Source organism: Lontra canadensis, unplaced genomic scaffold (assembly GCF_010015895.1).
Source record: "Lontra canadensis isolate GAN:19392208 unplaced genomic scaffold, GSC_riverotter_1.0 scaffold31, whole genome shotgun sequence".
Taxonomy (NCBI): domain Eukaryota; kingdom Metazoa; phylum Chordata; class Mammalia; order Carnivora; family Mustelidae; genus Lontra; species Lontra canadensis.
The window spans coordinates 6753152-6779903 of record NW_022631025.1 but is presented as its reverse complement, the minus strand read 5'-3'; the positions used below and the strand labels follow the sequence as shown (position 1 = coordinate 6779903).

General features: G+C 42.3%; 1 protein-coding gene across 3 annotated transcripts in view; it reads right to left on the bottom strand.

Annotated features, from left to right (window-relative positions):
- Positions 1-6077: 6077 nt before the first annotated feature.
- LOC116872976 (histone-arginine methyltransferase CARM1-like) overlaps positions 6078-26752 on the bottom strand; it is a 258896-nt gene continuing 238221 nt past the window's right edge. For 2 of the 3 annotated variants that reach the window (XM_032866536.1, XM_032866537.1), the window contains 3 exons: positions 26155-26292; positions 10790-10879; positions 6078-6503 (listed from right to left, as the gene is read on the bottom strand). In XM_032866536.1, coding sequence (XP_032722427.1) covers positions 6494-6503; positions 10790-10879; positions 26155-26292 — 238 coding nt within the window. In that variant the 3' untranslated portion in view covers positions 6078-6493. Of the gene's footprint in view, positions 6504-10789; positions 10880-26154; positions 26293-26752 lie in introns of those variants that run through there. The other variant, XM_032866538.1, reaches the window with a different exon arrangement.

The window sequence follows — 26752 nt, the reverse complement described above, 5'->3', positions numbered from 1 at the left end:
TTCCTCTCCAACCACCACCCAACAATCTATCAGTGAGTTCTGTTACGGTCATCTCCAAAAGAGATCCTGAATCTCGTCCCTGTCCGCCTTCTGCCTGCCCCAACACCCTGTCTCTCATTGTCTTATTGCACCAGGATTTTCCTGTTTTCATTCTTGCCCACATACAGTCAGCTTCTTGAAAGCAACCAGGAGATGGGATAGATCCACTCATACCACCCTCAGCTGCGAAGTCTCGGATTGCTGCTAAGTCTCTGCCTGAGTTCTTTCCTCGAAATCTCGAGGTGGCTCTCTCTGCCCTAGCTCAGGGCCCAGCACTTTGTTGAGGTTCCTCTGAGCACTGCTGCCCCAGTAGCAACCTCCAGGACCCTCCACACCTCCTCCGCCACTGTTATACCCTTCATGGCACCCATCACACTCCAAAATTTTATGTCTCTTTGCTTATAGGTCTACTCTATGTGTCCCTCCCCCTTCCATGTGAAAGGGAAATTTTGTCTATCTTGCTTATTTCTGTATCCTCAGAGCCTGAAATGAGGCTGCATTAGATAGGAGAGGCTTAATAATCCCTCAGCAAGAAATACTCCCAAAGCACAACGTCTGAAAAAAACAAAGGTCTGTTTTTCCTCAAACGACATGTATGACATGGGGTGACAGGGAAATTCTGAGATGTTCAGAGACCCAGGCTGAAGGCAGCTTTACTGTGTGGTGATGTCACGTTAACAGGACTCCCACAACCACTGAGGCGGGAGAAGGGGCGGGCATGGAGAGTCTCATGCCATCTCTTCCATGGGCAGGGGACCACGTCCCTTCTCACGCAGGCCATAGCAAGTCACAAGGCCATGCCTAACTTCGAGGGGCCCGGGAAATGTGATCATCTCCTGCGCCTGGAATCAGAAGAAAACTGGAAACAGTGGTGGGCAGCAGCTAGACCCCCACACAAGCAAACCGAGCGTGCCTGATTCTAAAGCTCATGGTGCCTCCATGTTTGACAGAACATGGCCCTAGAGTCTCTTTTTTGATGAACATATTCTTTCGCTCTTATTTCTAGGTATTTCTTAATACCTGGAAAGCGGTGTCAGCAGCCTCTGGTGCTTCTGGGATATAACTGCTTTTGTTGTGTCCCCCAAATAACTTGTGTCCCCCAAATAACAACAACTATCCTGGTAATTTATAGATAAGTGGGATTTCCGTAAATTATTTTACTTATTACACTATTATAACAATGATGCATTATGCTTTTAATGGAGACAATCTATTTGAAATGCCAAACTAATGTATTTTTGTTTCTCCTTGAATCATCATCCTTTAGATCGCCCCTTATGCGCTGGGGCAAGAGAGGGTGAATAAATGAGGGGATGAGTACAGGAATAAGGTGATTTCTTGAGCAAGACAAGATGTTTACAATGAGGCTCTGAATGAAAGTGGACTTTTCTAAATTCCTTTCAGGTATGAGAGACCCAACCAAGAGCTCCTCCTAGACAGGAGAGAGAATGCCGCTCAACACTGGAAAGCGAGATCTTGAGACTGTGCCCAAAGGTGAAGATAGGATTGTGGGGTGGGAGGATGAACAGCCACCCCTTGTGCCCCCAATTATGTACTGAAGAAGGGAGACAGTCCTGCAGATGGGGGTGGTCGGGCATGTGGGCGTTTCCTTCTTGAAACTGAAAGCACAGCAGTTGTAGACAACATGTAAAGGCTGAAGAGAAACTATTAAGACTCCATTTCCTATAATACCAGCTACCTGTAACGACCCAGGCGCTGTGTGATGTGCATTTTATGCAATCATTTCTTTCGGCCCTCACGAAGAACCCTCTCACAATTGCTCCAACAGATAAGGAAAGTGAAGCTAGCGAAAGCATGTGAGTGGCCCAAGTCGATCCAGGATGTGACAACCCAGATGTCTCTGACTGAAGAGCCCACACCTTTAGCCTCTGTGCTATGAGGTTACTTTAAGTCACCGTCAATCTAGAGTTCAGTTGACTTGCCTGGCCAGAGTGTCTTCTTCCCTGAATTCCTTCCTCCTCCATGCTGCCACTCCTCCCCTTAAAACATGCAGAAGAGGCTCCTCATTGCTGGTCTGTAGGATGAAGTCCAAAGTCGCCGTGGCACACACTAAGGACAGGAGCTGCTGAATGGAACATGGGAGGAACACTTGTACAGGGACCAGTAACCCTTGTCGCTGCCCAGTGTCTTTTCCCATCCCATTAGGTAAGTGCATTCATTCAATAAGATTGTATAACAGCATGTCTTAAAATGGTGTCTGTTTTCTTCATGGATAGACATTCACTTGAAACAAGGGACGACCCCACACCTCTAAGGCCAGGGTGCGTGATAAGCACGATCTCATAGGCTCCTGTGTTCAGAAGTGTTTGGGGTTTAATGCCCTGTGGTCATCATCATGAAATCCGTAATACTTTTATCTTTGAATTTGTGTTTCGTAAGTGAAATATAATGGGTCTAAAGGCAGCCTGCACCCAGGGCTTGAAGACTTAGCTCATAGGTGGTCCCCACTCCCTAGGGCTCCTCTGAGATGAGTTCTCATCCGCCCACCAAACTCTGGGCCTCCACGCTCTGCCCGGTCTCCCAGGTCTGCTCCTACCTCTGATGACTGCAGCAACTGGGTCGGGGTGGCCCAAGTTCTACTGTTACACTCCACCTGGCACAGGAGCAGGTAGGGTCAAGGTCAAGCACACATCCTGCAGTTCCTCAGGGTGGGGCGAGGCAGTGCATGTCCCAGCTCTGGGCAGATGTGACCACGCCAAGTTCAGCAGGCTGCTCCATGCAGCCTTCTCACTCACGCCCAGTCCTGGGAAGTTGCAAGGTCTTGGGGCTCACCTAACCCCTGAAGATTAGAGCAGGAGGCCCATGAAAGGGAAGATTCACTGATCTACCCAGAGCGGTGTCTGCATCTCCTTTCTGCACAGGATGGTGCCGATTATGTAACCTGCTCTCATGATTCTCTGATGTGTTTCTTCAAATACAGTGGAAATGTCAAGACATAATAAAAATATGACATTAGTGTTACCTCCAAGGGTGCTGAGTGCAAGACACTAACAATTTAATAAATGTGGGCTTTTAGATTGACCTATGTTAATGTGTGGTTTTATGCTATTTTGCATGGCAAGGGAAGCTTCTCAGAATTCATTTGATTGTTAGATCAATGTGAAAATGCATTATCTGCCTGCCTTGAGCATGGCCAACTGTTGACCTCTTCAATTAAGCAGACTTGAGAAAGAAAATTCAATTACAATGAGCAAACATTTCTGGAACACTTTCTATGTGCAAGGCCCTGTGCCAGGTCTTGTGGGGAATAGATTTCGTGAGATTTGTTCCTAGTTTGGGAGTGCTTACAAGCAAGAGGGGAGGTAGAGATACATGCCTGGGTAACCATGGGGTAGCACACTCTTTTCCTTATCAAAGCAGAGGAAACGGAATTATGGTCGAGCTGGACTGTTGTTACAGCACTTGAGAGCAGGAGATGCTAGTTCCTTACTTTATGTCCATCTCCCTTCTTTGGGAATAGAATTCCATTTTTTTCAGGGTTTCTCCCTTGGGAAAGATGAGTCTGTCTCCAGCTCAGTGATACATCTCGATGGGATTCTCTCGCTCTGTGGTGGGATTCTCTCTCTCTCTGTGGCAGCATCTCCTGTTGCTGACTAGCTTTGAGATGGCCATGTGACTCAGTTGTGGCCAAGCAAGCACGATGGCAAGTCTCTGGGATGCTTTTGGAAAGACCTTCTCAGTAGAGGTGACTCTTATGGTTAAGGGTGCCATCTCTGATATGGACTGCCTGGTTTATAATCCCGGCTCCACGGCTGACCAGCTCTGTGTCATCAGGAGAGTCATGCAAACTTTCTGCCTCCATTCTTCATCTGTTAAATGGGGTTAATAATAATACATAGCTAATGGGGTTGTGGCGAGGATAAAGATTAGTTAATATTTGCAAAGCACTTAGGAAAGTATCTGGTGCACAGTGTCACTTGTTAACTGTCATTATCATTATTTTGAGACGAGATGCCAGAGGTGAGTGTCTCTTTTATGAGCCTGGATGTGACTCCAGTAATGTCCATCATGGCCTTGTGCACATAAGAGAGGCTGGCCTAGGAGGGAAGAAGCTGGAGAAAGAGTGGAGAAGAGCCTCAGTCCTTGATGAAGTCACTGAGACTCCGTCACCATCCTGGAGACCATTCGACCTCTGGCCTCCTTGTGAGATGCGATACGTTTCTTGTTCAGGATGTCCTCAGGCTGCCGTGGTCCTGGGGTCAAGGGTGGCTTCCTGGTATCTGTCCGGGAGCTCCGTGGCTGGTGTCCCTCCAGGGCCCACAGGTATGCTGGCTATGGGCTATGTCTGAGCAGCTCCTGCCAACCGGCTGGGACCCCACTTCTGGCCTTATCTTAATCACAATGGGATGGCTTCCTGAAAGACTGAGCTTTCGGGCATTTCCAAAATTTCCTGAAATCCACAATCTACTCTTGATATTCACAGTGAACATGCCCTGACATGACTTTTGAATCTGCAGGATGCTATGGCAATGTCATTTCTCCATGAAACACAATAAATGAACACTTAACACAATGCCCTTTGATTCTTAATGATTCTATAGGTTTACGGACAGGAACAAGTAGTGAACTTACTAAATTCTTCCAGCAAAATAAACTCTACATTACTTCATTTCTTAAAAAGCAACACTAAGAACTTACTTACATTTCCAGAAATAAGGTGAAGCGGATGAAAACCAGTTATAAGGAATATATCAGGAGAGTTATCGGTTACATGGGGATGAGTTCTCTAAATGATTGAAAAAAGACACTCATTTGTCCACACCCACAGTATGTATATATGTATATATAGATAGACATCTGTATCAAATTTGGGCCTTTTCAAATTACAAATTTATAAATATTACAGATCTTTGGCATCAGTCAAAAATTTGGAAATAGCATCAAGTTTTTGGCATCCTGAAAAGTCATGATTTTTATCTCTCATGCCCATCCCAGAGACTGCTAATGTCTTCTAAAGCGTGGGTTGAGGAGGCCGGTGAGGGCCTGTCACGTTGCCTGGGGAAGAGTTGTGCGATCGATTAGCAATGTCTGCCCTGGGTGTGGGTGGAGCCGGCGGCAGCAGCAACATTGAGTTCCCGCAGTGCAGGGTTCCCCGGTTTCTGCCTGCTCTGCTTGAAAGGCGATTGGAACGCTGTCAGAACTGATTCCATGAGTACAAGGACTCTTAACTTCAGGATGAAGTTATGTACTCAATCAGTGTGCATTTATTGAGCACTTTTGATGCATGAGACGTACCCTTAGGCATTGGGGGAGATTAAAAAGTGAATCAGACTCACTCCAACCCACAAATAACTTGGTTAACCGAAGACAAAGTATGTGTGTGTACACATGTGTGTTTAGGGTACGAGGTCATACAGAGCTGCAAGAAAGGGTTAGACGAAGGGAGGGACAGGAGATGTGTCAATGTGAGTGTGAAAGGTGGCAGAAGGCCTGCCTGTGACGGTCCACTGGACGGGAAGCCCTGCAGTGACGTAAGGAAGGCTGCTGGGCTGGATAGAAAGGCAAGACTGTGTCAGATGGAGGGGCCAGAGCGAGCCAAAGCAGCAGAGTGGCAAGATCCCAGCTGCCGGAGACTGACTGGCTGGTAAGGGTCTGTCCTTGTGGTTTGATTCCAGCTTCTCTCACTTCCCGGCCCCCGAGCAGGCGGGCTGCTACGGGCTTCATTAGCTTGTCATACTGATGCGACATCCATTTTTATAAGAGTTGTCTGGGCCAGGGGAAAACCTGCTCTTTGCAAAGATCATCTTTCATCACCATTTGACGTGTGACATATAACAAATGTCTTAAAGTAAAGGAGACGCCTCACTGGTATCTCACACTGTACATTTTTATTGTAAACCTAAAAGAACTGACAAAGGTTCCATCTTTATTTCCTTAACTACATACAGTCAACAAATATTGCCAATGAAGAACATTCCTGACGTCCTATTATTCCATTACGTGAATAAGGCAAAAATTCTTTAACACACTGCTGAGTTAGAAAGTAGCGTTATTTGGTTGAGATGATCGGCGAAAATAGCTTAAAATTGTAAATAGAAGCTCACTCCTAACATGCTCTTATGTTATGTCATACATACGCATACATATAAACACGAGGTAGGGTTTTGTTAAATTTCTTTTGTAAATACTTAAAAAATGAAAGCAGAGCGGTTGGCTTCACTGAAATAGTAATAAAGAGAAATCACAAATTGAGGAAAAAATTCTTCAGCTATATGCAGAAAGCTGTAAAGAGCCAGTCTAAGAAGCACCGAGAAATAGACTTTCAATAAAATGAGGATGCACATTTTATATTTAGGAAAAAAATACGAATTCAAATCAACCTAATCATCCTTGTAAAATTTAGAGTGCATATTTGGAACACGAAATATGAACTTCGGTGTTGAGGGACTCCTCAGGCCTTCATTTTACTTATCGATTGGCTTGTGGCTATCTTCTAAGCAAACCTAAAACAGAGAAGGTGATTTCTATGATACTGAGTAAATAAGTTCCACCTCGATCCAAAGCTCCCGGCAGGCAAGCTGGTTGTGGGTTCTTGTCCTCTCCCTCCCTCCTCGTCCCCTCCCCCTCCCTCCTTCCCACTCCTGTGCCCTTCCTGAAGTTTTTATGGGCAGCCGTACATCTATATTTACCCACTATATTTAGTAAGTTTGATTATGCATAGCCTAAATTCAGATCTGAGATGATGATCCAGATTTTTGTTCACTGAGAGAACTTTTTTCTTTTTTTAATAGGTTTACAGCGAAGACGAAGCACCAACTTATTTCTCGCTGCTCTTGCTATTCCGTAGGCTTGGTTTGCCCCAGGCCTTTGCCCTCACTTCTACAAAAGGCTCTGCTTGCACATCCGCCCATTCCAGTTACTTCCTGACATTTAAGTTGCCACTCAGTTGGCACCTCTTCCGAGAAGCCTCCCAGATTACTCACTGTAAACAACACCCTCATGCAATCCCTCACCACTGACTGGCCTAACACTCTGTTTGTTTTCTGCTCTCTCTTTACGCAGTTTTGGTGTTTTGTGGATTTGTGGTTTTGTTTTTGTTTTTTTTTTAATGAAATACACCAGTCAGTAAGTTTTCATGTCATTGAAGAAAAATTTACATACAATAAAATTCAGCCCCTCTACTGTAGTTCTGCAAGTTTTGACAAATGCATCCAGGCATATCCTGCCACCAGGATGATCAAGATACAGAAAGTTCCACTGCCTGAACTGCCGCCACATCTCTTCATAGCTAACCCTTCCCCAAGCCCTTCCGAGCTATTCTTTGTATCTGCGGTGTTGCCTTTTCCAGAATGTCGTGTGAGTGGTATCATATATTGTGTAGCCTTTTAAGTCTGATTTCCTTCACTTTCTATAGCTTAGTTTATTTGGGATTCATCTGTATTATTATAAATGTATCAGTATTTCTTTCCTTTTTGTTACTGAAAGTCGTTTCATTGTATGCATGGATCATAGTTTGTTCATTCTCCATTTAGAAGACATTCTAGTTGATTCCAGTTTTGATGATTACAAATAAAACTGCCATACACATTCAAATACGGTTTCATTTCTGTTGCGTAAATGCCTGGAAATGAGATTGCTGGGTCATCTGGTAAGTGCATTTTTAACTACAGAAGAAACTGGTGAACTAGGTTCAAAAGTCTGTACCACTTTGTATTCCTACCAACAATGAATGAGAATTCTGGTAGTTTCACGTCTTCACCAGCACTTGCTATCATCCGAATTTTTATTTTAAGCCATTCTCATAGACGTGTGGTGGTATGTTGCTATGGTTTTAATTTTCATTTCCGCATTGACTAATGAGGGTGAACATTTTTCATGTGCTTATTTGCTATTATATCTTCTTGAAGGAAAGTCTGTTCAAATCTCTTGTCCTCAATAAAATGGTTTCTTCTTATTGGGCTTTTTAAAAAGTATTATATCATACATTCTTTTTATATTCTGGATACTATTTTATTTTTTTCACATAGGTGATTTCCTAATACTTCCACCTAGTTTGTAACTCATCTTTTCATTCATATCATGTGTCTTTCAAAGATAAGTTTTTAATGTTCATAAAGGACAATTTATCCTTTTCCTCTTTCTCTTTCCAGGAATCAGGTCATATCTAAGAAATTTTTGTTCAAACCAAAGATCACAAAGATTTTCTTCTATGTTTTAGTCTCAAAGTTTTATATTTTTAGGTTTTCTGTTTTGATCCATGATCCCTTTTGAGCTAATTTTTATAGATGGTCTGAGATATGGATGGGAAGTCACTATTTTTATTGCGTACTGATATCCATTATTCCAGCACCACTTTTGGAAGAATATCACCTCTCCATTAATTGCCTTTGCAACTCGAAAATCAATTGACTCTAATGGTGGATGTTTATGTTTTTAGTAATTAACTTGTAGATCTTGAGATGTTTTTAGCATGCCACATTAGATGTTTTTAGATGGTATCAAGGATCAGAAAAAAAACAAAAATGAATCTTTCGTTTTTGTGTGTAAGTCTATTGTAAGCCCTAAAAATGGACAGAATAAAAATCAGGTAGAGATAAAGTTACTTATTCTGATTGAGAATTACCAACAATTCCTCTCGGTAATGCCAATTATTTTAATTCTCCCTAACACACACAAGCGTGCGCGTGCGCGCGCACACACACACACACACACACACACACGTCCTGCTTTTCTGTTCCTCAGCAGATTGGAGTTGACTGTCAGGGAGCAGAAGGACATTGCCATAGCTGAACATTTAACCGAGCATCTACTACATGCTAGGTGCTCTCCGAGATTTGGTCATTCACCACACATCCTCACTGAAGATACTGAGGCCTAGACATTAGGGAAGAGTTGGTGAAAAAAATACAATCAAGATCTGGAATTCCCAAGGGAGTCACGTTTTAAGCACCCTTATCTACTTAATTATTTAATTAAATACATCAGTCTGACTTGGTGATGAATGAGAGAAGAAGGGAAAAGGAGAGGCATCAGCTGTCCCCACCACCCCCACCCCTCTGTCTGTTTTGACAGTCCTGTGGCCACCTTGAGTATCACTCAACCTAGACCAGTCTGCACTTTGACCTTGTGGCCACTGTGTTTGTGCCTTTGTGCAAAGCAGGGGCTGGCCAAGGCCAAGGCCCAGGCCCTGTCCCCGTGTTTCCTGGTTAAAAGTGAAAGCTGGACTTGAGTTACTAGTTCACGTGGTTCTTGCCCTTAAGAGGTGGGTTTTCTAAAACCCTATGAAAATTCATTTTCTATCCCCAAATCCAAATGATTCAGTCTGGAATGAACTACAGATCATCACCTAACTTACTGAGAGAGTGGGAGTGCAGAGACCAGTAAGCAAAGGGAGAAAGACAGGAAAGTAGCAATTACTGAATACTACTTATGTCAACTGTTAAGTACCTGGACATGGTATGGACAGCCTTATGTTGTTTACCCCATTTGACAGATGAGAAGACTGAGGCTGAGGCAGATTAAATTGTCCTAGTGAACAGTCAGCATGTTCTGAGGCCACAATCTATGCCCTTGACTTTATATGACAGGATTGTGTAGAAGGATGGGAGGGAGAACACCCCCTTTCCCTCAGAATTAAAGATGGCATCCACATCCCTAAACGGGAATAGGCTTTAAAGAGTCCTACTATGTGTGACAACTTGCACACAATGTAAACAATGGCAGCCTTGCTTGTTTTTTTTTTTTTTCCCCCTCCCATGACCTCCCAAATCACCATTTCATTTTCCCATCTCTGCCAAAGAATTCCTGGTTTGGTTTCCTGTGTTTCTTCCTCTCTTTACGCTTTTCAAAAAGTACTATAGAGACATGATGCTTTGAACAAAAGCCTTGGGAGACATTATAACATGAGAGAAAGTCTTTAAGAAAGTAAAGAGTGACAGTGTTCAGTGGTTTTAATTGTTGGGCTGACTTCATGTCAACCCAACACGACTTCACTCATATTGACTGGGTGTAAAGATGGGGAGTTTCTCCAGAAATATCTGTCGTGTCCATCTCATTGTGGCAAGTTCTTTGTATCACACACAATCTGCACAGCTTCTAAAGAGGTATGTCCTGACTTACATGCTCTCAAAAATTGTCTCAAAAACATATTTTCAATGGACTTCATGTTTTAGATGAATTAGAATACCTACTTCAGGGGCGCCTGGGTGGCTCGGTGGGTTAAAGCCTCTGCCTTCGGCTCAGGTCATGATCCCAGGGTCCTGGGATCGAGCCTCGCATCGGGCTCTCTGCTCGGTGGGGAGCCTGCTTCCCTTCCTCTCTGCCTGCCTCTCTGCCTACTTATGAGCTCTGTCAAATAAATAAAATCTTAAAAAAAAATAAAAAAGAATAGCTACTACAAAAAACCATCTGTTAGTGAGGGAAGGTCAGAGGAGCACAGAGTTAAACTCCACATTTTGCAGGTGAGAGAAAACCCGAATGCCGGAAGGAAGTGACTTTGCCTGAGGTCACACAGCTCATTAGAGCTCAGCTGGAAGGAGAGAGCTCGCTTTGTAGGACTACCCAGTGCTCCCTGTTTCAGGATCAGATTGGTACATACTGAATTCCATTTAATGGAACAGAAAACATTCAACTCCATCTCAAGATCCAAGTCTCCTTAAAGAGGAAGAGTAGATTTTTTTTTTTTTTCTCCTCTTAGGAAAGATGGAATCAGTCTGACTCTCTTTACCAGGTCCTGTGGTCAGTTGAGATTTTGTATGTGTGGGTGGAAATGGATGAGAGCATTTCTTACCTAAAGAAAGGATTCTTTAAATCGAGGATGTTCCCAGATCTGAAGCCTGTCTGGTTTACCAGTGCCACAATCTGAATGTCATAGCTCTGTCTGGATGGCAGAAAACAAAACAAAACAAAAACCCATCATTTGACAAGACCAGATATCTTCACATACACTGAGGGCACTGCCTACACGTACCCACCTACCTCATGAGGGCTTGAAGAGTGCATGGTGTTATCTCCTACAGGCCCATGTGAGCTAATCTGGATGCTACTAATATTTATTTGTTAGAAGAGTTTGACAGTTATAGTCTTGTGATCTAAAAAATTACAAAGTTAATTGTGTTTCTGGTTTTACCAATGGCAATGACAGAAATGGCTTTAATTAACAGAGGTACTTTTCTGGGTCACCCACCGAGGTACCAAAACAATCTTAATTGTGCAAAGACTGGATAATTTAAAAATCTCATACTGACATAAAATTGCAGACTGCCAGTTAATAAATGTGAATGATTTTAAGAGACCCCAGATGAAGGCTCATGCAATTCTGGCGAGAACTGGCTGATAAGATCAGCTAATAAGACACATATCCTTGATGACTAATCTGGAGGAATTATGTGCATGGGATTTTTATTAGTCATATGTATGCCTGCTCAGCCTGCTGCTCCCCCTGCTTGTGCTCTCTTCTCTGACAAATAAATAAAATCTTCTAAAAGATATGTATTTCTTCAGATTATAAAGTGTTACATATTCATTTGTAGAACCGAAAAATAAAATAGAAATTAAAAATAAAATAATAAAATAGAAATTAAATAAAATAATCCATAACATCACTGGACGAAGATTCTTCTACTATATTATCTCACCATTATTTTCCCTACTACCATTTTTTTATAAACATAAATTTTTAATAAAATCACCTAAAATATTCCTTCATATCTCCTAATTTTATTTAACATAAGCAAGCACTTATCTTATAATTCCTCTTTTAAAAAATTTATTTGGGAGAGAGAGAAAGCAAGAGAGAAAGCATGAATAGCGGGGAGGGGCAGAGGGCGATGGAAAAGCAGACTCCTGCTGAGCAGGGATTCTGACACAGGGTTGGATCCCAGGACCTTGAGGTCATGACCTGAGCCAAAGGCAGACGCTTAACAAACTGAGCCACACAGGTGCCCCATCTTATAATTCTTGGCAATATATTTTTCAGCAGTATTACATGGGTATAGCAAAATGTTTAGTAATTCCCCACTTTCAAATATTTATATTTTTATAACATATTATAAACACGTAATAACATATTACTACTTATAGTAAAAAAAAAAATCAAATTTTATGGGGCGCCTGGGTGGCTCAGTGGGTTAAAGCCTCTGCCTTCAGCTCAGGTCATGATCTTAGGGTTCTGGAATCGAGCCCCACATCAGGCTGTCGGCTCAGCAGGGAGCCTGCTTCCCCCCACCCCCCTCCCTCTGCCTGCCTCTCTGCATACTTGTAATCTCCATCAAATAAATAAATAAAAATCTTTAAAAAATTTAATTTTATGACAGAAATTCTGCTGTAGAGGACATTCTTGTAATACATCTTTATGTCCTATCTGTGATTATTTCCTTGGAATAAATTCTTAGTGTTAGACTCACCAGGCTATAGCACATAGACACTTAAGGTTCCCAATACCTACTGCTAAAATAGACATTTTAGAAAGTGGACTGAAGGGGAGCCTGGGTGGCTCAGTGGGTTAAAGCCTCTGCCTTCAGCTCAGGTCATGATCTCAGGGTCCTGGGATTGAGCCCCACATCAGGCTCTCTGCTCAGCAGGGAGTCTGCTTCCTCCTCTCTCTCTCTGCCTGCCTCTCTGCCTACTTGTGATCTCTGTCTGTCAAATGAATAAATAAAATCTTTAAAAAAAAAAAAAAAAAGAAAGTGGACTGAATTACTTCCTCACCTCCAAAGTACAAAAGGCTAATTTCATTACGCATCTTCAAATCCTTAATATTTTAAATGTTTGGGGTTAACATGTTATTATTTTAATTTGAATTTCCTTGACTGTTTGGCTTCCGTTTCAAATTCCAGGAATTACTAAAAGATACAAAGGCCTCCCACCCTGTCATTACCAATAGTGGAAAGGCTTACATATAATGTCAGATCCTATGAAACCTGTAGCTCCAGTTCTAGATTTTATCAGCACCAGACAAAGTAAGAGGGGAAGACAGGCCTACATAAACATTAAGAAAGAAAGAGAGAAAGAAAGAAAGAGGGGCGCCTGGGTGGCTCAGTGGGTTAAAGCCTCTGCCTTCAGCTCAGATCATGATCCCAGGGTTCTGGGATCGAGCCCCGCATCGGGATCTCTGCTCAGCAGGGAGCCTGCTTCCTCCTCTCTCTCTCTGCCTGCTTCTCTGCCTACTTGTGATCTCTGTCTGTCAAATAAATAAATAAAATCTTAAAAAAAAAGAAAGAAAGAAAGAAAGAAAGAAAAGAAAAATGTTCTTCGATTCTGTTTCAACTCCTATAATTAACTCCAAACTACTCTGCTGTAAGTTTCCTCCATGATACCCACATCCAGTAGTTCACTGCATTTGTGATACCAAAAAGTAGATGTGGGGGGAGTGAGACACAGAGACACCAAGCTCTTGGGAGGGAAGCAGCCCTCCTGGTCATGGAAAGGCTGAGAAAGTCTCACAGGTAATTCAGAGAGTGACACACATGCACATTTTTCCCAAAGGAAAGACACCTTCTTAACAATATTTGAAGTAATTAATATAGGACTTCAACCAGAAATGGGGGACCCCAAGGTCTGTACAAATGTGTGTGTCCACGGATGCATATAAGGCACAAGGGAGACCTGCGTGGCCCCAGGTGTGGTCGGGAAGAACAATCAGGACGTTCTTGCCACAGGGTGTTCACCAAGGCTGTCTTCAGAACGCTAGATAACACTGTCACTTTATACTCACTTCTCTCAGCCTGCTCTTCTCCCTGACCCAACCTCAGATTCCTGGCTTTCCAGAAGGCAAAAAGAGCTTCATGTCATGTTAGGTCATGGCTCAGCGTGATGAGTGAGAGCGGAGGTTTGTTCTCAAAGCCCTGCTGTGCTGGCAGGGGCAGGGGGCGGTGGGGAGGATGGTTGGACATGCTAATTTGATAGTGATTCACCCAACCACGGGAGAATGTGCCCTTTCCTAAGACGGCATGAAAACCACGCACTCTCCTATCCCAGGAGCAGGTCATCCTGGTGCCACGACACCCAGGAGGCCGACTCCAGACTCTGTAATTAATGTGCAATGTGGATAAAGCAACCAATAATGGAGACTCTTCCCCAAGACTGTACACAGGATCCTAAATAACCATGGATTCTTTTGAACCAGTTATGTGGCAATGTGTATTCTCTAAAAGCAAAACTAACCTCATTCTGCCAGAATTAGTTATTTTAGGTCTACAGAGATGGAGTCAAGTGACATACGTGGGGACATACTTTAGTTCAAGGATTAAGTGCAAAATCATTGCTTTGTATACCAACATTTCTTTTGTCATCAAGCAGAGATTGGAACCTTGAGAACAACATATGTAGGGCATGTCTTTCTAGGGAATGTGGTAATTCCGTTTTATTAGAGAAAACAGAAAGGTACAGTAGAGGGAGGGAGAGGCTCAGTGCTGACTGCCAAGGAAGAAGGGGGTGGAGAGAAAGATGGAAATAGAGAGAGGAAGCAAGATGGCAGAAAACTAGAAAACTGAAATAGCATTAGGTCACAGGAGTTCAGCTGGATAGTTATCAAACCATTCTGAACATGTACAAACGCAAAAGAAGAGAGAAGAGAAGAAGAGGAGCAGTTCTAGAAACAGAAAATCGACCACTCTTGGGAAGGTAGGACATGTGGAGAAGTGAATCTGACATGACGGGAAGATAGACTGCAGCAGGGAAAGGGGCAGAGGGGCCGGCTCCCAGCAAGTGGTAGAGCAGCAGAGCACAAAACCAGAACTTTCAGAAGTCTGCTCCACTGAGGGACATCACTCCAGAGGCTAAGCAGGGGTAGAGCCCTCACGGGCACAGTGTGGTCTCAGGACCCATGGGGTCACAGAAAGACCGGAGTGTCTGAGTGTAGCAGAGCTCGCAGATATTAAAGCAGGGAAGCCGACTACAGAGACAGAGCCAAGGAGTGAGCTCTCAGATCGGAGTTACCTTAAACTGTGATCTGCAGCACAGTCAGGCCACTGCTCTTTGAGCAGGGACCCCATGGTAGATCTGGGGAGACTTCCTCCTTCCTCCTTCGGGAGGAGCAGTGCGGGAGCCCGCGGCAGGAATCTGCTGCATTTGGAGACTCCAAACGGGGCCATGCACCAGAAAAAGAAACGCTCGGTCACAGGCTGGGTGAGCTTGGAATGTGGCCGGAGACCCGGGAGATGTGAAGGATTGACTGCTTTTCTCTGAGGGTGCACTGAGGAGTGGGGCCCTGGCTCTCAGCTCCTACCAAACCAGAGACTGGGAGGCCGCCATCTTCATTCCCGTCCTCCCGAGCTCTAGGGAAAGCGTCCAGGGAACAAAAGCTCCCAAGAGCGAACCTGAGCAGATTGCTTAGCCTGGCCCCTGGCAAGGGCGGTGCAGTTCCACCTCAGGTAAAGACATTTGAGAATCACTGCAACAGGCCCTTCCCCCAGGAGATCAGCAAGAATATCCAGCCAAGACCAAGTGTTTTGGTCACTGAGAACTGTGGAACTCCAGAGCTCGGGGAAAGCAACACTTAGAATTCATGGCTTTTTTTCCATGATCCTTTAAGTCTTGCAAAGTAAAATTTTTTTAATTTTATTTTTTTCTTATTCTATTTTTTAAACTTTTCTTCTTTCTTCTTTAAACTTTTTTTAAACTATTTTATTTTATCAATACCTTTTTAAAAAAATCTTTTAAAATTTTCATGGTTATAGTCATATTTTATCCCTTCATTGTATTTAACCTTATTTTTTGTATACATATTGGTTTTTCTTCTTTAAAATTTTGGGATATAATTTCTTCTAATAGATCAAAATAAACCCTAAATCTAGCTCCAGTCTGATATTATTTTTTCTTTTTCCAACCAACTTATCTTACCAATTCCTTTTTAAAAATCTTTTAAAATCTTTTAAAATCTTTTTCATCTTTATAGTCATATTCCATCTCTTCATTGTATTTACCCTATTTTTGAACATATATAAGTTTTTCTTTCTTTAAAATTTTGGAAGGTAGTTTCTTCTAAGAGACCAGAATACATCCAAAATCAAGTGGGTGGCTCTGTTCTATTCACAGTCTAATAACTATATTTTTAGGTTTTTTTATTGTTTATCCCCCTCTCGTCCTCCCCTGGTTTTGGGTCTCTTATGATTTGGTTAGCATATATTTTTCTGGGGTCTTTGCCACCCTTTTAATATTTTACTCTCTCATTCATATATTCTTAACTGGATAAAAAATAGGAGGAAAAACTCACCACAAAAAAAGAACAAGAGGCAGTATCAAATGGCTAGGGACCTAATCAATACAGACATTGGTATTATGTCAGAACTAGAATTCAGAATGACGATTATCAAGGTGCTAGTTGGACTCAAAAAAGACATGGAAGATATTACAGAATCCCTTTCTGGAGAAATAAAAGAACTAAAATCTAACCAAGTGACATTAAAAAAGCTATTAATGAGGTGCAATAAAAAATGGAAGCTCTTACTGCTAAGATAAATGAGGCAGACGAGAGAATTAGTGATATAGAAGACCAAATGATGGAGAGTAAAGAAGCTGCACAAAAGAGAGACAAACAACTACTGGACCATGAGGGAAGAATTTGAGAGATAAGTGATACCATAAGACGAAACAGTATTAGAATAATTGATATCCCAGAAGATGAAGAAAGAGAGAGAGGGGCAGAAGGTATATTGGAGCAAATTATAATAGAGACTTTCCCTAAAATGGCAAAGGGAACAATCATCAAAATCCAGGAGGCACAGAGAATTCCCCTCAAAATCAATAAAAATAGGTCCACACCCCATCATCTAATACTAAAACTTACAAGTCTTAGTGACAAAGACAAAATCCTGAAAGCAGCCAGAGACCAGAGGTCTACAACATACAATGATAGTAATATTAGAGTGACAGCAGACTTATCCACAGACACCTGGCAGGCCCAAAAGAATGGGCATGATATATTCAGAGCATTAAACGAGAAAAATATGCAGCCAAGAATACTATATCCAGCTAGGCTGTCACTGAAAATAGAAGGAGAGATAAAAAGCTTCCAGAACAAACAAAAATTAGAAGAATTTGCAAACACCAAACCAATCCTACAGGAAATATTGAAAGGGGTCCTCTAAGCAAAGAGAGAGCCTAAAAGAAACAGACCAGAAAGGAACAGAGACAATATACAGTAACAGTCACCTTACAGGCAATAGAATGGCACTAATATCAAATCTTTCAATAGTTACCCTGAATGTAAATGGGCTAAATGTCCCAATCAAAAGACACAGGGTATCAGAATGGATAAAAAACAAGACCATTGATATGCTGTCTACAAGAAACACATTTTAGACCCAAAGACACCTCCAGATTTAAAGTGAGGGGGTGGAAAACAATTAAACCATGCCAATGGACATCAAAAGAAAGTTGAGGTGGCAATCCTTATGCCAGATAAATAAGATTTTAAGCCAAAGACTATAATAAGAGATTAGGAAGGACACTATATCATATTTGAGGGGTCTAGGAAGAAAATCTAACAATTTTAAATATCTATGCCCCTAATATGGGAGCAGCCAATTATATAAACCAATTAATAACAAAATCAAAGAAACACATAGACAGTAATACAATAATAGTAGGAGACTTTAACACCCCCCTCACCAAAATGGACAGATCATCTAAGCAAAAGATTAACAAGGAAATAAAGGTTTTAAATGACACACTGAACCAGATGGACATCACAGATATTTTTGGAACATTCCATCCCAAAGCAACAGAATACACATTCTTCTTGAGTGCACATGGAACATTCTCCAGAATAGATCATATCCTGGGTCACAAATCAGGTCTCAACCAGTACCAAAAGATTAGGATGATTCCCTGCATATTTTCAGACCACAATGCTCTGAAGCTAGAACTCAATCATAAGAGGAAAGCTGGAAAGAACTCAAATACATGAAATACTCAAAAGAACTAAAATACCAGGAAATTAAAGAACTCAGCAATCAGACAACAAAAAGAAATAAAAGACATCTGAATTGGCAAAGAAGTAGTCAAATTCTCTCTTTGCAGATGATGTGATTCTTTTGATTTGAGTTCAAAAGAATGCAAATACCAGGAAATTGAAGAATTTTAAAAACTCATGGAAACAAATGAAAATGAAAACATAACTGTTCAAAATCTGTGGGACAGAGCAAATGCGGTCCCCAGAGGAAAGTATATAGAGATACAAGCCTTTCTCAAGAAACAAGAAAGGTCTCAAGTATACAACATAACCCTACACCTAAAGGAGCTGGAGAAAGAACAGCAAAGAAAGCCCAAACCCAGCAGGAGAAGAGACATAATAAAGATCAGAGCAGAAATCAATGAAATAGAAACCAAAAGGACAGTAGAAATAAATCAACAAAACTAGGAGCTGGTTCTTTGAAAGAATTAATAAGATTGATAAACTCCTGGCCAGACTTATCAAAAAGAAAAGAGAAAGGACCCAAATTAATAAAATCATGAATGAAAGAGAAGAGATCACAACCAACACCAAAGAAATACAAACAATTATAAGAATATATTATGAGCAACTATACATCAGAAAATTTGACAATCTGGAAGAAATGGATGCATTCCTAGAGATGTAAAAACTACCAAAACTGAACCAGGAAGACATAGAAAACCTGAACAGACCCATAACCAGTACGGAGATTGAGGAAGTCATCAAAAAATCTCCCAACAAACACGAGTCCAGGGCCAGACGGCTTCCCAGGGGAATTCTACTAAACATTTAAAGAAGAATTAATTCCTATTCTCCTGAAACTTTTCCAAAAAACAGAAATGGAAGGAAAACTTCCAAACTCATTTTATGAGGCCAGCATTACCTTGATCCCAAAACCAAACAAAGACCCCATCAAAAAGGAGAAGTACAGACCAATATCCCTGATGAACATGGATGCAAAAATTCTTACCAAAATACTAGCCTATAGGATCCAACAGTACATCAAAAAGATTATTCACCATGACCAAGTGGGATCTATACCAGGGCTTACAAGGATGGTTCAACATCCGCAAATCTATGTGATACAATACATTAATAAAAGAAAGAACAAGAACCATATGATACTCTCAATGGATCCTGAACAAGCATTGGACAAAGTACAGCATCCTTTCTTGATCAAAACTCTTCAGAGTGTATGGATAGAGTGTACATACCTCAATACCATCAAAGCCATCTATGAAAAACCCAGAGTGAATATCATTCTCAATGGGGAAAAAAATGAGAATTTTCCCCTAAGGTCAGCAACACGGCAGGGATGTCCACTATCACCACTGCTATTCAACATCATACTGGAAGTCCTAGCCTCGGCAATCAGACAACAAAGAGAAATAAAAGGCCTCTGAATTGGCAAAGAAGACGTCAACTCTCTCTTTGCAGATGATATGATTCTTTATGTGAAAAACCCAAAAGACTCCACTCCAAAACTGCTAGAACTCATACAGGAATTCAGTAAAGTGTCAAGATATAAAATCAGTGCTCAGAAGTCAGTTGCACTTCTATATACCAACAGCAAGACAGAAGAAAGAGAAATTAAGGAGTCGATCCCATTTACAATTGCCCCCAAAACCATAAGATACCTAGGAATAAACCTAACCAAAGAGACAAAGAACCCGTACTCAGAAAACTAGGAAGTACTCATGAAAGAAACTGAGGAAGACACAAAGAAATGGAAAAACGTTCCATGCTCATGGATTGGAAGGACAAATACTGTGAAAATATCTATGCTACCTAAATCAATCTACACATTTAATACAATTCCTATCAAAATACCACACATTTTTTTCAAAGAAATGGAACAAATAATCCCTAAAATTTATATGGAACCAGAAAAGACCCTGAATATCCAGAGGAATGTTGAAAAAGAAAGCCAAAGTTGGCAACATCACAATTCCAGGCTTCAAGCTCTATTACAAAGCGGTCATCATCAAGACAGTATGGTACTGGCACAAAAACAGACACATAGATCAATGGAACAGAATAGAGAGCCCAGAAATGGACCCTCAACTCTATGGTCAACTCATCTTCGACAAAGCAGGAAAAAATGTCCAATGGAAAAAAGACAGCCTCTTCAATAAATGGTGTTGGGAAAATTGGACAGCCACATGCAGAAAAATGAAACTGGAACCTGTCCTTACACTACACACAAAAATAGACTCAAAATGGATCAAAGACCTCAATGTGAGAAAGGAATCCATCAAAATCCCTGAGGAGAACACAGGCAGCAACCTCTTCGACCTCAGCCGCAGCAACGTCTTCCTAGGAACATTGCCAAAGGCAAGGGAAGCAAGGGCAAAGATGAACTATTGGGATTTCATTAAGATAAAAAGCTTTTGTACAGCAAAGGAAACAGTCAACAAAACCAAAAGACAACTGAAAGAATGGGAGAAGATATTCATAAATGACATATCAGGTAAAGGGCTAGTATCCAAAATCTAGAAAGAACTTATCAAACTCAACACCCAAAGAACAAAGAATTTAATCAAGAAATGGGCAGAGGACATGAACAGACATTTCTGCAAAGAAGACATCCAAATGGCCAACAGACACATGAAAAAGGGCTCGACATCACTGGGCACCAGCGAAATACAAATCAAAACCACAATGAGATACCACCTCACGCCAGTCAGAATGGCTAAAATTAACAAGTCAGGAAACAACAGATGTTGGTGAGGATGCAGAGAATGGGGAACCCCCTTACGCTGTTGGCGGGAATGCAAGCTGGTGCAGCCACTCTGGAAAACAGCATGGAGGTTCCTCAAAAAAAATAAAAATAGAGCTACCCTATGACCCAGCAATGGCACTACTGGGTATTTACCCTAAAGATACAAATGTAGTGATCCAAAGGGGCACGTGCACCTGAATGTTTATAAGCAGCAATGTCCACAACAGCCAAACTATGGAAAAACCTAGATGTCCATCAACAGATGAATGGAAAAAGAAGATGTGGTGTATATATATACAATGGAATTCTATGCAGCCATCCAAGAAATGAAATCTTTTGCAAAATCATTTGCAACGACGTGGATGGTACTAGAGGGTACTACACTGAGTGAAATAAGTCAATCAGGGAAAGACAATTATCATATTATCTCTCTGATATGAGGAATTTGAGAGGCTGGGCGGGGAGTCTGGGAGGTAGAGAAGGAAAAAATGAAACAAGATGGGATTGGGAGGAAGACAAACCATATCAGACTCTTAATCTCACAGAGCAAACAGGGTTGCTGGGGGGTGGGGAGTAGGGATAGGGTGGTTGGGTTATGGACATTGGGGAGGGTATGGGCTATGGTGAGTGCTGCGAAATGTGTAAGCCCAATGATTCACAGACCTGCACCCCTGGGGCAAATAATATACTATATGTTAATAAAAACAATTTTAAATATATATATATATATATAAGTAAAGATGGAAAGAGCTGTCAAAAAAAAAAAAAAAAAAGAAGAAGGGGTTGGAGAAACAGAAGTAGTGGAAGCTTGGGGAGAAAATGGCCCAAGCCACCGAGGGTTTACTGATGTTGAAGGAAGTTAGCTAGAACTTCACTGGCATAGATACCACCCCAGTGTTCTTCAGCAGGGTTGGACTGAGCATGCCCTGAGAGGAGGAGGGATGGTACACTGGGGTATGGAAGAAAATGTGGAGCTCTTATTTTGAATTTTACCAGTCCTCAGAAGCCAATACAGTTGTGTACCTAACACCTCCTGAGCACTAGTGAATTCACTAGGTAAATGCTGGATTCTAAACCCCAGCTAACGGTTAAGGTATGTGTTAGGCTCACCTAGTTCTCAGGTTTTGTTAAGGTGGGAGGGTTCAGTAAGAGTCTGATTATGGGGACCAATGCAACCAAGGAGACACCAAGCATGTAACGGAACAAAGGGCTCGAGCTAGAAGATTCTGTGGACCACTGAAGGACAAAGAAACGTTGTGCAAAAGGCCGTCTGCAAATACTATTACTTCACTGCCCTTAATTAGGCACGAGAGCATCCCCTGCAGTTCCTTCTGATGCAGCGGTCCGAATACATAGGTATTTGGGCCCAGTGAAGCTGAGTGCCAGCTGGAGCAAGTTCAGTAATGACCGTTAGGGGAAGCACTCGGAGCCTCCCAAGCCCTCTGGTCAGCATTTCTTCTAGTTCCGAAAACAAAGCTCATTAAACTCCCTGTAAACCAAATTCCCTGGCAAACCTGAGTTTGGATCCCTCAGAGGGATCCAAAAGTTTTAAGTTCTGTTCCAAAAAATGTTGGCCCAGGGTAAGTTGCTGAGCTAGACCCAAAATCAGCCTACGTATATTTGTTTTTTTTTTCCCATTCATTCTTTTTATTTCTATTTTTGTATCTTTTAAGATACACACTACATATATTTCTATGTGTGTGTGTATATATATATACACACACACACACAGACATGTCTATGCATGTGTGTCTGTAGTATATAAATGTATATACATACATATATATGCATAGATCTCTATATCAAGCACTTTGTCTTATGCTTTCTATTATTACTGTAGTACACTCACGTAATTAAAAGATAAATGGTAGTATACTTGGAGGGCACATACATAAAATGTTTTTGCTCATAGGTGCACATGACCAAAAAGCTTCATGGATGCCACTTCTACGAACTGTAGGGATATACATTTGATAAAGTTTCTAAGTAAGGTGAGTTCTGTTTGACTGTCCCAAGCACCAAAATGAATGAGAGCTCCAGAAGGATGGGGGTTGGTGGAAAATAAAATGCTAATGATACAATCATAAATGGCCCTGGCTGGGAAGAAAAGGGCAGTCACTGTCACACCTGTGTGGCTACACACATTCTCCCAGGAGGCCAGGGGTTATAAAGACTGTTTGACAGCAGGGAAGGGGGCTCTCCTCTCCAAAGGCAGGAAAAACAGGTAGCACCTTACTGAAAAGAGCGTCAAAGCACTGACATTCAGGAAGTGCAGAGGTTCATAGAAAATACCAAGGAAGAGAAGAAGTTTAAAGCAAACACTCTGATAGGATACAATGAGAAAAAGAAAGAGAATAAGGCAGGAGAAAATGGAGCTAAGGTTTTCTGTGGATCTACTGTGTACTGATGACTATACTATGTTGTCTTTAATACCTGCCAAGCCTGATGACACAATTACTATAAATTGCGGCTAGAGAAATTCATTAACTTGCTCAAGATCACTCAAGCACCAACTATGGGCAGAGGAGACCGGACAAAACCAGGAGACACCCAAAGCTGGCCTCTCTCACTACACCTCGGTGCTGGTCTAATATGAAGAACTTCCTTCCTCCCAAACCCTCCCTTTATTCCTGCTGCAAAGCATTGTGGGTCCATAATATCTTAGCGTCTTCTTTCAGCTGTGCCAGATGAAATTCTTACTAAGAGAAGGATCATCAGCTATGACTTCTTCATTCAAGTGGTCATTCCACATCACTGCTGAACCTCTGAAGTGTATTAAGTGAGGAGGGATACGCCATAGAGTGAGACTCAGGCCTTCTTTTTGGAATGCTCACATAAAGGCAAGTACTAGCAATATAACATCGGTATTTTAGGAAAGGGATGGAGGGCTGGAGGAGCCAGGAGTCACAACACAGGTGTGGGAGGTGAATGGTTGCTTCTTTCTTCCCGACTAGGGGAACGGAGGAGAGGACAGTAGGAAAATATGACTGATGAGGATGAAACCCACGATATGTTAGAAAAAGTAATGAAACAATAAGATGGTTTAAATTCACTCACCTAATTATACCCTGTGGTATGTTAACATATAAATATTTGAAAGCAAAAATTTATCAAGCAGAAAAGGCAAGTCCAAATTCCAGGCTGATGTGGGCTACTGTTCCTGAGCCTTTTATTTTTTTTTCCCCCTGTAGAACTGGTCATTACATAGATGGCTTATGAAGATTCAGGAAGAAAGTGGTAACTTTCAGGGTAAACATGGTAAAAATCAGTGTTCTCCCATTTTTCTCCTGAAAGCCATCCCCAAAGAAGCAGAATAGAAAGACACTGCAGACCACAGACCTCATTTTCTGTCCAACCGCGAGAAAGATCTAATCTACCAACTCTAGCATATGCATGACGGATACAAAAGCACTTGAGATTGGTCGTGGGTCATAGGGGAAATAGTACAGAAGTGCAAAGAGAAGCAAGAGAGCCCCGGGCAGCTGTCCTCGGGGAGTGCTCCCCAAAACACAGGCCCTGAAGACGAGGAGCGTTTTCTGAACTGCACAAGTTTTAGTCCTTGTTTGTAGCATCTTGTGCAGGAACTAGGGCAGGCAAGGCTCCCAGGCAGAGATGCATCTAGAACTGTGACACAGCAGACCTACCTGGAGACGCACTGGGTAGCCATGTTTGCAGGAAGCAGGATGTCTCTGCGCCAGGACTGAACAGGACAGAGTGTGAGGTGAGGAAAACAGACCGTGTGAACACTGCCATGACTCTCCTGCCACAGGAATGCCTCTCTTGTAAACTACTTTCTGGAAACGTCCCAGGAACTGGATTCATTTCCAGAGGGGGAGAACTTAAAATCTCAGACGATTTAAAAATCACTCTTATAGGAGTGAGGAGTTGAAGATGTTAGCCAAAAGGCAGGAAGGCTGGGAGGATTTTGGAGGAACTCTCCAAATAGTTAAACAGCCACCGCTGGGAGGTTGGAACACCTCAGAAGCGGAAGTAAGATAAATGAGTACAATGAATAGAAAGTGGTAGATAAGATCGACAGCAAGAGTCATTTTGTAATCATCAGAGGTATCTAAAGTACATGACATTGATAGCCAAAGACCATATGAAAAGTTACTTAACCTTAGTAGTAGTTAAAGAAATTGAGACCAAATAACCAGATGCAACTTTTAAAAAGTGATTTTTGGGTCCGGCAAAAACTATAGAGACCAGTAACGGGCAGTGCAGGGAAAGAAGTGCAGGAATGCACAAGGCTGTCCACTGCAGTGTGAGTGGAAGTTGGCGCAACCACCAAGAAAAGCAGTATTTATCAGTGCGCAACATACACATAACCTCTGACCTAGCATTTCCACTTCTAGGGATCTCACGTAGAAATATTCTTGCCACTGTACAACCTTCCTGTTTAAGGGTATTTAGTGTAGAGTTTTTCGCAATGGCCAAAAAACAAAACAAAACAAAAAAACAGCAACTTAAAAAAAGACATGTTCTATGTCCATCTCTGATACATCTATTAAAATGACAAAACAACCTGTCTGCACAGATCCAGGACTCACTGCTAAGTAAAAATGTGAGTTGGAGACTGTTAGTTTACTCTTCTTGTAAAACAACAATAAAAACCCCACGAAAATTTTTGGTTAGTATATGCACAGAAAATCGCCTGAAAGGCTATGGAGCACAGGGTCACATCTGGGGCCTGGGGTGAGGGGTGGCAGTGTGTGTGGGCTCTGGACGCTTTTGTAGTTTTGAATGTACATGTGAATGCGTTAGGTTTTTGTAATGGAAGAAATCAAGACTTCAGAAACGGAAGGGTTGGTATGTGAAGTGGTGAGCTCTCTGTCACAGGAGTATTCAAGCACAAGCCCAAGAAAGTGGGAGAGGGAGGGAGGGAAGGAAGTGGAGCGAGATGACCTGTGAGTATCCTTAAGATCCAGAGAGTCCTTGAACCACTCTGCTATATCCTTTCTCCTCTGATTCACCCGGGAGAAGCTCTAGCCAGGTGAGAGAAAACAGAGCATTTTAAAAATGAGATAAATCAAACTAATCACTTCCAAGGCCTCGGGAAACCCATTATCAGAGGGAAGCCGCCAGTCCCGGCTGACACAGGCTGCACCGGCCCTGCCGTGCTTGTCCCCCGGGGTACAGATCGATGTTGCTATACTAAATTTGGGGGTGTGTGGCTAGCTGCAAGGAAGGCCAGGAAGCTGACATGAGATTTAAAGCACTTGATAATTCGAGCCTTTGGTAAGCACTCCCATGAGCCTATGGATGCCCTTCCTTCCTCTGCGGTCAGCTGGAGAACGCTGCCCTTGAGTTAGCCCAAGCTCCCCATCCCTGCCGCCCTGAGCCCTGCAGCTGAGTGCACCTGGCAAAATCAGCCAGGCTTTGGTAAACCATGCCACACACACTTCTAGGTGCTGGAAAGGCTCCCACATCCTGTACCCCCTTCCCCATCAGTGAGCAGCACACAGAGGTGGTCTCCCGTCGGGACGCTCCTGCTTACCGTCTGTTGGCTACAAAGAGCACTTTCCCCGAGAGGGTCTCTCCTTCTTTGGCAAAGAGAGGAGTGTGAAGAAGGCACCGCACCTGATACCAATGGGTCAGAGGCTCAGTTGGGGCTGTTGACAGCCAAACAGTTACCCTGTGGGGCAAGAAAAGAGTGAAGAGACATTTACAACCCAGGCTCAAATTTAATGGGCTGCCCTGGAGACTTGGGTTGAGAGTTGGTCTTCCAAGGTTTTTGACTCATGGAATCCTTTGAAGATAAGGGTAGCTCAGTTTAGGTCATCGCCATGAGCCGGGCACTGGACCAAGAGCTTTGTGTGTATTATCACCCTAAGTCTTTACAACAGCTCAATGAGGTTAGCCCAGAGAAGTTAAAGGACTTTCCCAATGCCACACAGAGGACAGCTGGAGAGCCAGGTTCAAAGCCGTGCACTTGGCCACTCTATCGATCTCTACTTCTGCATCAACGTTCACTAGAAGCCCAACAAGTAACAGAGTTCAATTGGGAAATGATTTGTTTGAAAAGCATCTGTCAGGGTGAGAAGTCTGGAGCTCTTAACTGTCTCATGCCAACCTGTTCAGAGAACCTGATGAGG